The 12,951-nt window shown below is 40.7% G+C and overlaps 1 protein-coding gene across 7 annotated transcripts in view; it reads left to right on the forward strand.

The window, feature by feature from the left end:
- The window catches only part of LOC119016840 (collagen alpha-3(IX) chain-like), a 32,674-nt gene that overhangs the window by 985 nt on the left and 18,738 nt on the right, over nt 1-12,951 (forward strand). The window contains exons 1-7 of one of the 7 annotated variants that reach the window (XM_037093153.1): nt 1,924-2,119; nt 3,620-3,708; nt 5,237-5,308; nt 6,751-6,880; nt 10,125-10,521; nt 10,912-10,992; nt 12,734-12,751. In XM_037093153.1, the coding sequence (XP_036949048.1) occupies nt 3,642-3,708; nt 5,237-5,308; nt 6,751-6,880; nt 10,125-10,521; nt 10,912-10,992; nt 12,734-12,751 (765 nt within the window). In that variant the 5' untranslated portion in view covers nt 1,924-2,119; nt 3,620-3,641. The other 6 variants (XM_037093147.1, XM_037093152.1, XM_037093151.1 and 3 more) reach the window with 6 other exon arrangements.

The raw sequence follows: 12,951 nt of genomic DNA on the forward strand, positions 1-12,951 counted from the left end.
CACGTGTTTGACATCATTTCATGTTGGTATGATGGCAAATAAAAAGTTTAGAAGCTGTGCCTGCAGCCAAAAGCCCATATGAAGACAGCTGTCAAGTCACTAAAGCCCCAAATCTTCAGATCTTTGCAGTAAAAACTTTCTCCACCTGGTTTATTTGCTTACTTTGCAGAAAGCAATTTTGTAGCAGTTGTCGCTGTATTAGCCTAAATGTGAAAAGGGTTATATTGATTTTATAACAAAAAGGAAAAAGCAAGGCGTACATTGATTCCATCTTTGGAATCCCTTGCAGCGTTTTACACTGAGCCACAAGTTCGTCCAAATACAGTGAGCAGTCAGAGGCTTATTCTACAAACATGTGAGGAGATCCTTTAAAGAACACTAAATACAAAATCACACTTGATAGAATTTGATTTGACACATTGGGAAAAGTGCTTCTTAGCTTTCTTGCAGAGAGTTGGAAAAGAAGATTGATACCACTTTTGTATCTGTACTTCAAATCTTTGGTTTCACAAAGATAGACTTTGACCAAAAGAGATATCTAAATTCAGCCGTTGCACACAGCAGTCTAGCTCACATCATGATCTAAAATAAGATTTGCGGAAAATTTGGGGTAAAATAAGATTGTTGATGGCTGACCAAGAAACCACGTCAAAACACCTGGCTCCATTTACTCCAGCCTGTTGTCCCTCTGGAGGAATTCAACAGTTACAAGAAAGAAACTATCGCACACTACAGCATTAACTCTCAAGGCATTGCATACTGTCAGTGTCATATTTTGCGACTCTGAGAAAAGGCCTCAAAATTACACTCACGGGAGAAATTATGCTTTCTTACATGTGGTTAATATTGTTAAATGGTCTATTTTAATCAAAACCATGTTTTCCTACAGCTGAAAAAGTATTTCTGCTCGTATTTAAACAAGAAATTGTCCGAGCGGCGAGAAAAAAACAGAAAAAAACAACAGAAAGCAAGAAATTAACACACACACACAAAGCCTAGTGTTCTATCTTAAAATGTGTGTTATTCAATCTTAAATTAGCCACAAAAGCTGGCTGTGAAAATGAAATTTCAGGGCCAGCTGAAAAATTCATTTTGAGGGCTACTTTCTGATCAGTTGCACTGATGGTCCAGGAGCAACGTTAATGATGATCTTGTCGAGACAATGCCAACATAGTAATATAAGAAAATAAGTCAAATAAGTCCTTTATTGTTGTGGAATTGTTGAACTTGCTTTAGAGTAAATTACGAGCAAAATTAAAGATTACTAATATCTGAAAATACCCCCAAAAATTGTTAGCTAAAAGCGGAAAAAGGTAAGAAAAAAAAAAAAAAGCCTTTTTCCCGCCCTGAAACACTTACAGTTTATATCCTGCTTGTATTATCCACACAATAAAAAGGTGAATAGACAGTTTGCATCTTAAATTGTGGATATTTCAACCTCTGTAAAAATAATCTAAGCTAATGGTCTTCTTGATGTTGTTTCATTTGTAAAGGACAGATAAGAGTGCTATCGATCTTCTTGTCTGTTTCCCAAAATATCAAACTGTTACTAAATAACTATAGGTTTGTAAATTTGAAGGCTTCGGCAGCGAAAGTTTCCTTTGTGTCTCATTTCATCAGTGACGTGTCGCTGCACCACTCCAGATTGTAGGTAGATCTGCGTGGAAGGCGGACAGTCCTTCCCACGGAGGGCTCTGAGGATGCTCCTTTAACGTGAAGGGCACACTGTCAGAGCGCAACTCCTTCTCTGAACAGACCTTGCTGACTTAGCCATTAGTCATTTCTCTGACAGTGCACTCTCACGCGCACCCACACACGCACCACAGTCATCGAGCAAACACACGCATTTGTAAGGGAGTCCACACACACTGGCGACGGGTTAAGCCCTCAGTAACACCACCACCGACCCATTCATTTCTCAGATTGACGAGCTACAACCTTAGCCTGTAGAAAAGGGTCTTCACTATCACTATCAGTCATATTGACGATGCATTTGGGACTGCCGTGGAGAGCTGTCACCGCCGCGGACACACGTATAAGAAGGTCCAGGAGGAGAGTGTGCTAATGCTAGTGCGAGTGAGGACAAAGTGTACCACAGCTCAGCCATTTGTACTGCTGCGTAAGATCATTGTGGGAACGCTGCATAGCCACTGCTGTCATTAATCATCCACCTTCTCTAGTATTTCAAAGCGTCTGTACAGATACTAGGCTTTGTGAATGAAGCAGCAACACACCTTCGTATTCATAATGCAGACACTGCTTAATAAAAGCCATGTTTATTTATGTATTCGGCAAACGTTAACGTAAGTGATTCAGAAGGGTTGTAGTGAATTGTGTCTTCAGCAAGAAAGCTATCCTGAAGACGGGTTGGAGATTTGGAGGAAACTCCAATCCAAAAAACTGTCTCCGACTTGACAGCTCGGAGGGGCAGAAATGATCTGATTGGTTAAATTGGGCCGGAATGGGTGGAGCCAAAGAACAATTTTTTGACTTGCCGAGTGACATAACAGAGAAGAGGTAAGCAGGACGGGGATGAGGATGACATCAGAGAACCTTGTTTCAATCAAACTGGTTTACAGATAGCCTGCTAATCTTAAGTACAGTGAACACTATAGCAATATACAGTAAGAGTGAAAAATATGCTGAGAAAATGTGTTGTTAAAGATATTAATTCTATGGAGTTTGAGAGCTTCAGAAAATGCTAAGTGGACGTTGAATTGGAAGTTTTTATGAATGTCAGTCTCATTTTTATGCTCTGTTTTTGGTCACCACCAGCTGCTGAGGAGAAAAATGTGGCTCTTAAGCTGCTAAATGCTCCATAGCTTACCAGCTAGCTTCCAAATGAAAGAATGTTGATGAGAGCAAAGTCAGACGAGCAAGTTTTAGAGCAACTATTGGTTACTATGGCTAACACAGCTTTTAGAGTTTAATTGGACATGGCAAAAACAGTTGGGTGAGCTTGTTTTAGACGAGACGGCGAATAATCAGCAGTAACCAAGTGGTTTGTGGTTGTGTACCATAAGGGCTGAAAAATCTTGTTGGAGAATGTTGTGCCTATAATAAATATCAAATATCATTTTGTTAAAATGCTTTAGCCTAATCTAAGAGCATAATTAAGACTGGCCAGACTCTTTGTTGCAGTCTAAAAAATCTGAAAATGGCCACAGATAGAGGGTTAGCTTACCTTAAAACAGGAACCAATAGGAAAAAGCAAGCCCGGTTCCATCCATACGTAAAAAGTCTGGCTGCCTAAAACATATAACACTTAATGTATTGTTTGTAAGGGTTAGGTTGAGCATGCTTCTATCTATGCTAATGCAATTCACACAAATGTATTTGTTTACACTTGTTCCACCTTCATGTGATGTTATGGCTTTCTCACTTGTCATTTACTATTATATCCACTTACAGTAATTTGTGTTTTTACCTTCACTCTGTGAACTTGAAGGGTCTGTGTAAACTTTTTCTTTCTAGTAATGTGCTTAGGATGAGCACCAAGGACACCGGCAAAGTGCTTCATGTCATCCCTGTGGTGTTGTATTGATCCAGGCTCAAAGAAACTGTCAAAGAGAATTACATGCATGACTGAATGCTGATTTTCTCCATCATTCCTCAACAGAAAGCAACTGCGGCATCTATCGATGTCGGCATACTCCCCTGCCTGCGTGGCTCTGCTGTCCCTCCTCCTCCTCGCTCCAGCACTTGGACGTAGGTCACCCGCCCGTCGTTGACACATCACAGAGCCAGTGTACCGTATATTGCATGAATTCCACCATCACTGTGATGCTGTTTGTCCTGTAAACACAGTCAAAGCGGCCTCAGGTTAATGTGTAATGCCTGCATGTTGACTGTTGCCAGGTCATTCTCTTTATCAGAACCCACAAAGCAAGGGCCAGAAATAGCAGACACACTGTGCTGCTCTGTGTTGTGGGATTAAATCTGATTAAATGTCCCCTTCGATAATCACAACAACCCATTCTCTGCTGTTGTTTGGGCACACAATGAAGCTAACCTGCACACACAGCGAGTGCCAGATACAGTAGGTGTACCGCTTTGTCAAATTCACCTCATTGTTAACGGTGCGCACGTGCAACTGCATGTGACATCTTAATTGTGGTTCATCTCCCGCTCATTGCACTAATGACTGGCTCTCTGAGCGTAATGCTGCGGCAGGCAGTAACTTTAACAACTTGAGGCCCACATGCACAGTCAGATAAGTGTTTAGTGGTAGTAAATACGGGATTATAAATACCGTCTCACCACTTTATCTCATTTCTCAGCAGTTAAGTGGGATCAGGGAACGGCTTCCAGATGTGTTGCGTTCACGTTGTTCACTGTAAATGAGCTGACTCAGGTTATTGACTGGGGAGGCCCTCGGGCTTTCATCGTCCTTGTTTCATAGAGTTTTTTTTAAGGGCTTTTCCACTTCAGAACAGCAGTCTAGCGACTCGGGCATAGCGCCCTCTTCTGACACATCCCAGGAATTGATTTTCCACCGTGACAATTTTATCGAAGCATGTCCAGGGACCTGCAAAAATCACCAGCTTTTGTATTGAAATTTAATGATGAACATTTATAAATTCACCCACAAATTCTGTCAGTGTCAGTGTATTAATTTGGATCAAACACCAGGCCAGGCTTTTATTTTGTAGATTATCAAAAACAAAACTCAGTACAAAGTATAGGTTTTTCCAAAGGAACTAAGACACAGTAATGATGACAGCTGAAATCAAATGGCAGTGAGATGAATTGCAGGTTGCAGATTCCACCAAAGGAGACTTCCATCTTGATAAATGACACATATAAATAAAAAGAAAAGAGCCTCACCTACTATTTTGACCTTCTGCAGTAAAATGTTTCTGATGACATATGGCTCTGGCCATAGTCGCGCGCCACCAGCGCCCCTTATTTATCAACATTACGTTTCCATCTCTGGTGACATATTTGGATCACAAGGGGTGTCTGCACATTATAAATCTCAGACACTGTTGATTGGTCTGTGTTCATGCTTTGCAATGTGAAACACTGTAAGAGTAGTTGTAAGAAAATCTCACATTAAAAATGCACCGCAGCGCATTGTGATGCTAATCCACTCTGACATTAAAAACCTAGTATCCCCAGTATCTGTCTCCTGGAATAAGCCAACTGAATTAAACCGACTGCAAGTATATTGCTTTTGTCAAATTCAGCAAAGAACAGGCATATCAAGATTATTGCTTTTTTTTTGTCCCCTCAGAACTAGATCTCAACCGATTGGATGGCGATACCGTCTGCCCGCCCATGAGGAGCGGACAAGATGACCTTCCAGGTAATGACCTCCCGTTGGGTTGTATTCGAACAGGGGAAGAAAGCTGCAGATGGAGCTGTTCTAAAACTGCATGCTTCGCCCCAAAAATCGCTACAAGAGAAAACAGACTTTTTAAACGAAGGTGGTAAGTTTATTAGCTGAAGAGGGTGGGCTTCAAGTGAGCCTCGAGACACCTTTAGATTTCAAATGAGGCAAATAAAAAGTTCCACTGGAGCTGTACAGAATTTTAGTTGGAACAATTCAAACTCAGCGACTTGATTGTAATTGCTTACCGCTGCCCAGTTCACTTCCTCCACACATCTGCTCACATTCTGCCCTGTGGTTTGAAAACGCTTGTTAAATAGAGAAGCTGTTTATTTCACAATGGATTCACTATTTCTTGCTTTGTTACCTCATTTTGCAATGCCAACACAAGCTGTTTATATTATTATAGTATTACACTTGTATTTCCTATAACTATGACATAATCATACCATTGTTGTGACAAAATGATGCATTCCCAATGCTATGTTGGTTGGTCTACCACTTGGGTGGAAAAAAATGACTATTGGGTGGATTACCATGAAATTGTGTACACATTCAAGATAGAACTTCATCTGGTCTTCTTGCCAAAACTCCCATTCGTCCAATACTTTGGAGCCCTACAGACATATAACTAGGCTGATATTATTGACTGATATTGGCCAACAGATGCTTGGGATGATTTATGAGCATCTAAATCCCTGTGAAGTTTGCTGTTTCAGTGCACTGATATAATTTTGGAGAGTAAGTTTATTGTTATTCTTTAAAATGTCCTCCCCCTGTTACATAGCTTTCCCACAAGTGTTTTACAGCCACATTTGAGGATCTTTAGACATACAGTAATGTGTGTGTGTCGGCCAATATGTCAATATTTAATTTTACTTCTAATATTGATATTGGTATTGATAATTATTTCTTGAAATAAATGTAAAACTCAATCATCTCAAGTGAACAAGCTCAAGCATGTAAAATCAAAACTCTCAAAAAAATCTTTTTGACTCCCCACCTCAAATATTTTCACTTCACACGTGACACATGTGTTTGTTTTAAGGGTTGTTATCACATGTGGAAACTGTGCATATGAAAAAAAGGCAAATTGTATATTAACATTATTTACATGTCAAAATGTAATAGTAATGTAATAGCTTGTTTCTCCTACGTGGCACAAAGGAGCTTAAATTGAAATTCGTTTTGCAACGAAAATGAAAACAGATTGTTGCCTTGTGAATTTCATTGTGGAAACTGTCACTTACCAAAAAATGTTTCTTCTGCATTTCGGAGGAAGCCCATCTCACATGCAGCAGGATTTTGTTATTGTGTTATAACACTATCAGCCCTGCTACACATTATTCAGTAGATGATAATGATCATTGGCAAGCATCACCATTATAGTATAGATTACCGTACATTATCTCTCCCAGGTTTCGATCTGATCACCCAGTTCCAGCTGGATGTAATCGCACTGAAAGGTGTGAGGAAGGTGGACGGCTCCACTCCCCATCAGGTGGCCTACCGCCTCGACAGGGAGGCCAACTTCCAAATTCCAACCATGTAAGTACAGTAAAGAGGGTTTAAAAGAAAAACAGATAAAAACACACACAAATGTTGAGAGGCAGCAGTGGTCTCCTCATGCAGGTGTTGCATTATTACAGGTCCGGCACAGATGTTACTGCACTTGGCGAGCAGCATATAATTTGGTAAAGAAAAACGTGTCTGGACCTATTTGGTACCTCTCAGACAGAAAGGCAGAGTAGAGGCATTTTTCGTATGTGTGAGTGAGTGTGGACTTGTAAATGTAGAGTAAAGAAACATATTTCACCCTGCCTTTTAATGCTTTGTCGTCTGTTGTGTGTACTGCTTTAGAGGTTTAGACTGAAAAGAGACAGCACTGGCTTTCCTGTTAAGATTTTAGCTTTGTAATTAAAGGTAAGTTGTAGCAACAGGCCTGGGGCTATAATAAGCAGTGGGCCCCTGTTGAGACACCCCACTCCACAGAAGATGTTGTTTGAGACAATAAATCATCTAATCAAACGACAACACAGAACTTCCACAGATCCCCAGATCTCATTTCCCGTAATAACTAATCATGTTTGTGTTACATTCTCTCTGATTGAAAGAGATCTACATTTTTTAAAAATTCCAAGCCCCCAGGTGCAAAATAAAGCTTTGAATTTAAAAAAAAATGTTCATCTCAAATTGAAATCACTCTGATGACACCCCAGTAATATCATCAGGGTTACTTTTTACATTTTGAACATGTCTCTGCAAGACATCCTACAATTATTTTCACAGGCTGAGCAGTATTCCTAATGGCAAGTTGCCTGAGCTTCATATACAAAGTTGGTGGATTGCCCCTTTAAGCCATTTATCATGCAAAAAAAGGGCAAAATATCCAGTAGTTACATTTTACCAGATGTACTTACATCTGCTGCTTTCATCTTTTCTTTTCTAACATTGTGAACTGAACTACTTTTTGTATTGTGTTTGGGAAAAAAAGCAATTTGAAGACATGACATTGGGTTGCTGTAAATCACCTCCTTACTTTTTCCCACTTTAACTATGAGGCAGCTGAGCCACTTTGCCATTGGTGACTCCCACAAGATCCAGATTCACAATCCAGGCAATCTGATCACCTAATAGGGCCACTTGCCTGCTAACTGAGCCACTTACTTGCTAACGATGCTACGGCCAAAGATAGCTGTATCAAAGAGTATTCTGAGCAGCAGTATACTCTTGCTGTAGCTATCAATCATTTTTCAATTTCTTACAAGTTACTCTTTTATGTGCACTGCAGTTATTTGGTGTTGCACCTCTATAAGGTTTGGGATTCCATTTTAGTGGTATGCATGTATGAGACAGGTTTTTTCAGCGCTTGATCCCTACTGTTAATTCTTCTCATTAGCATCTTATACCCTCAGTGCTTGGTATGTCTTTCAAATTCCCAGTTTTCTAACATAGGCTGTCACGTAGAAATATGTTATAACAACATCATCAGGGATATTTATAACTTTGGAAATCTCCCAAGAGAGACTAACTAAATAGATGAGTATACTGAACTGCCCCTCCTGTTTCAATTAACAAACTACCACAAACCAAATGACACACAGGGGTTTCATGGCCCTTTGAGTTGTGTTATCTTGGGGCAGCTTCAGGCTTTAACACAGCCAAGCTCTGCAACTGCAGTATTAAAATAGAGTAATTTTTCACTTTATTTAACACCAGTGAAAGGCATGCTGTTTAAGACATAATTTGAAAAAAAGCTTCAGTAGAGAGTGCGCAGGTTAATGGCTTCACCACTTTACATAACCAAATACATCTCCCGGTGTTTCCCAGTGTGCCTGCTCCAGTCTGTTTTGGCTAATCTGTTCCTGCAGGCCAGCTTTCCTCAGAAGCTGTTATATAACTCGCTGGCACCCTGCTTCTACACCACTCGAGCCTGTCACACTGAATGTAAATACATGTTTATTTCCTCCACAGGTCCAGTGGCACAGGCTGTGCTTTGAAGTCTGTCCCTGGCAGCTTTAAGCTGCACTCCCTCCCTTTTTTCTGCAGGGCAAAAGCAGCACATACTTTAGACATTTTCACCTCGGGCAACACTAGAGCGTGGTCTTCATTTGTTTAACTGGCTTACAGGAAACGTTTTTTTTTTACTGGCTCACCTTGATCGTTTACAAGATGGTAAAAGTTCAGCTGCAGCGCCCATCTATTAATGCGCCACCTACTGAGAATCTGGCTTGTTAAAATCACAGAGAGCACCAGACTGTGGATACTAACCAGGGCTGCATGTTATAACTGAAGCGGTGATTTATGCGTCTTTCCAAGCATCTCATTTGTGATTTGATAGCATGCCTTACAACCTTGTGTCTGTGAGGGACGTAGCTTAAATTAGTTTTTATTTGACCTTCAAAGACAGTGATGGCGATGGTGTTGTTATTACCATCCATGTCTTGTGCTTGATTTGATGATTGTTTTTCTGAGTGATGTTCATTTGGTATCATTAATTAACTCAGACATAAAACATATTTTAAGAATATAACCTGGCAAGTAGACAGTTGGCTTTAAGCTTTTTCCTTTGGGTATCATCAAACAGACACAATGAAGTCTGACAAGCTGGAACATTCTACTCTGATAAGACAGCTGATTAGAACCCCTATGCCTAAAGCTATAATATGTAAGAATTCTACATTATAAAAACAACCATGTCTGTGAAAAAATGGTTTCATCAGCAGTGGTGGTTGTATCAACGACAGAGCAGCAACTCCCATGATCCCACGCTACTTGCGTCTTTTGTTTAGTTTTGAAAGATGGTCTCCTATTGGCAGAATTAGTCAATTTTATGTTATGACAATGCTGAATCGGTTAGGGTTAGATGATCACATTTTTTGGCTTAAAATACCTGCTAGTTTAGTCGTCAAATACACGGATGGAGAAGTCATGAGGTCTCATTAGAAACACCTGGGTTTGCTGCCACGAACACAGCTTGAGATGTCCTGACTTTCAACAAGGAATTGTGCTTTTTCTTTTCCCCCCGTACACAGCTAGAAATTGTCCTGAGGTCTCCTTAAAAAAGACCCCGGCGCTGTCCGACTTACTAACCCTAACCACCTCGAACTGTGGTCATTGGTTGGCAGCCTTGCTCACCGACATAAAAGTCATGTTGTATACATTTGCACTAGATATGATACCTATTGTTGATTGGTAGCTTATGGCACTTACAAATGTAAACATTTTCTGTTGTTAACTGCCAACATTTTAGTCTGGCGATTACATACTGTGTGTTCAATGTCCCTCTCAGGCTGAACTTCCCTCGTGGCTTCCCTGATGAGTACTCGTTCATGGTGACCTTCCGCATGATCAAAAACACAGTGAACAAGGTGTGGAATGTCTGGCAAATCGTCGACGAAGACGGCAACAAACAAGCCGGACTGAGGCTGAATGGCGACCAGCAGGCTCTGGAGTACTTCCTGATGGGCGCTGATGGCAACCTGCAGACCGTTACGTTCCCGGGTCTTTCTGTGCTCTTCAACACCAGGTGGCACAAAGTGATGATTGGCGTGGAGCGCGACCAGGTCACTCTGTACGTGGACTGCCAGCCCGTGGATCAGAAACCCATCAAGGGCAAAGGCCCCATCAACACAGAGGGAGACACTCTCATTGGCAGGCTGGATGCTGATCCCAACGCCTCCGTAGTGGTAAGTGAGGATGGAGAATTGCCTGCTGTATTTAATCACGTTCCCTGACTCTCCACTACCAGCAGTATCAGTGAAATGGTGCTCTCTGCGAACAAACAAGTCGAGGTTTATATGTGTGCTGAGCTCGGCTGTAATTCTAAAGTGCTGCTGTCACAGCAGAGCCGCTCAGCTGGGTTCCAGTGGAAAAAAGGAAAAAAAAAAACGTAATCCCTGCAGAAAATAGCATTGGTGTAAGATCAAGCTCAACCACCCATAAAGGATTGATTGATTCAGAACTACAAAGAAATAACTGCAACCATGACAGCGCATTTTCGGACCCTTTGCCAATGTCACATCTGAAAATGAATGCACAGTAAGATATTTGTATTTACATGTAACATCTCCTTTCAGTTTGAACTCCAGTGGATGCTGATACACTGCGACCCAAAGAGAGCCCAGAGAGAGAGCTGCAACGAGCTGCCTGCCACCGAGGTACAGTAACAAGGACTCGGATCTGCTCAGCATCTGCTGTGGTTTGTGGTTTTATTCAGGTGGATGGCTTCCAGCATTCTGGAGGAAAACAGGGCAAAAAATGCTGAGGTAGAGTTGCAGAAGTGCACCAAATACTTTGCCAAGCAGTTTCTTTCGGTACATCCAGGGGTTTGCTGTTCATCCAGAACAATTTGCAAGTTGGATGAAAGCAGCTGATTGGAGTTGCAGTTCTACAAACATTTCTTGGAGGCAGAGCTGTTAAGGGCCGGGCAGACATTACGTCACAGGCTGTGTTAAACCTCAATGCATGGAGCCAAAGCACAAACGCTTGTTAGCTAACTGACAAACCGTAAAATAACACACAGGAGGTTTGATCAAATTAAAAGTGTGCGATCAGAGAAACCAGCCTGCAGCGTGTGCATAGTGCCAGATATTTTGTGGCTAGCGTTTCATTTCAGTCCAGGACAGAATTCAGCATGTGTCACTTGTGTCAGCATTAGAAAACAGGTACCACATGTAGCCTGCAATCAACGACATGGTTTTACATGGTTACATATAAAGTGAAAAGTTATTCCACTGACTTTGCTTACACAAAAAGTTTGGATAAGATGAATAAGTCTCAGTGATGGGTACATATAATGTAGAATGATGGACTTTTGATTTTTGTTTTTGTTTTTTTCACTTTTGTTTTTTCCAGTTTGATTTGACAGGTTATGAATGTCGGCTTTGCCTGAAGTAACTTTCCTCATACAAGCACCCAACCTGTTGTTTCTTCCAGCTGACAGGACTTCATTTTAACACCTGCCATCTGCTTTTTAGACAGTTAAAGGTGGTCTTCCCAGCCCTTGTTGCAGAGGAGCAACCCCAAACATATGTGTCAGCTACAAAAACCATGAAAATAGACTTTTTTTCCCTTTTTTTTTAGGTTGATTTATCCATGATGATTCTCGATACTATAGGAGATTATTACTACCCTCAAATGTCGAGGCTCAGTTAGTTCAACTAGCTAACTAAGATAGTTTACCATAGTGTGAACTATTTAAGCTAGTAGCATAAGCAATAGTCTTCATGAGTAACTGTACTTTTCTTACGTTTTTCACAGGGTTTCTGTTCTTTATCTGGGTAGTAAAATTGTGTTTCTTTGGGTTTTTTCCCGATGCTGTGTTTTTAGCTAGTTAGAACGGGAAGCATTGACCTTTTTTTTCATTATTTCCCTGTAGCCTCTCAAATTTTTTCTCTGTTTCTCAATGTTTATTAGGTAGATTCACAAAGCCCCTGGATAAGTGTGATATTTTGCCCAAGTTGAAACATTTTTAATTCACACAGGCAAACGCGTGTCTTTTATAAAATGTGTTACGCTGGGATATTAGGAAATCGAGCCTCTGTGGAGTCAATTTCTGACTAAACCAGATTATGCTGCCCTCATAGAAATTGTTATTGTTATTGTTTTTTTCCAGTCACTTGTATCAAGATGCAAATATTCCTACTCACTGTAGAGATACATATTTCCTGGCCTGGTGCACTCTAATAGATTTCAGGCTAACATTTCTGCATCCAGCTGTGAGGTGGTTCTGTACATGGGGATTGTTGGTACTGTACTACGGGCTGTATATTCAAATGACAGCATGATATACTCACTACTATAGTTACATGCAGGTTTGCTTCTGCTGACACTTTTGGTGAGGGTGGTGTAACTACTTTCACTAACTCTCCCTTTATCTGATTTCTCTTGCTTCTTCAGATGTATGCCAATGCTGAGGTATTTATTTATCTACTCTACTTCCTTTTTGCTTTTTTTTTTTTTTTTTTTTAAGCCAATAATCTACTTCAGTGCTTTGGTTGCTTAATTGCCTCATCGCTTTGTTCTAAATCTAATTTGTGGTGGTGGTTTTATTTGTTTGTTTTCGTTGTGTAGAAAGACATTTTTGCATATCTTTGCCAATTCACTTTTGAAATACT

Source organism: Acanthopagrus latus, chromosome 3 (assembly GCF_904848185.1).
Source record: "Acanthopagrus latus isolate v.2019 chromosome 3, fAcaLat1.1, whole genome shotgun sequence".
NCBI lineage: Eukaryota > Metazoa > Chordata > Actinopteri > Spariformes > Sparidae > Acanthopagrus > Acanthopagrus latus.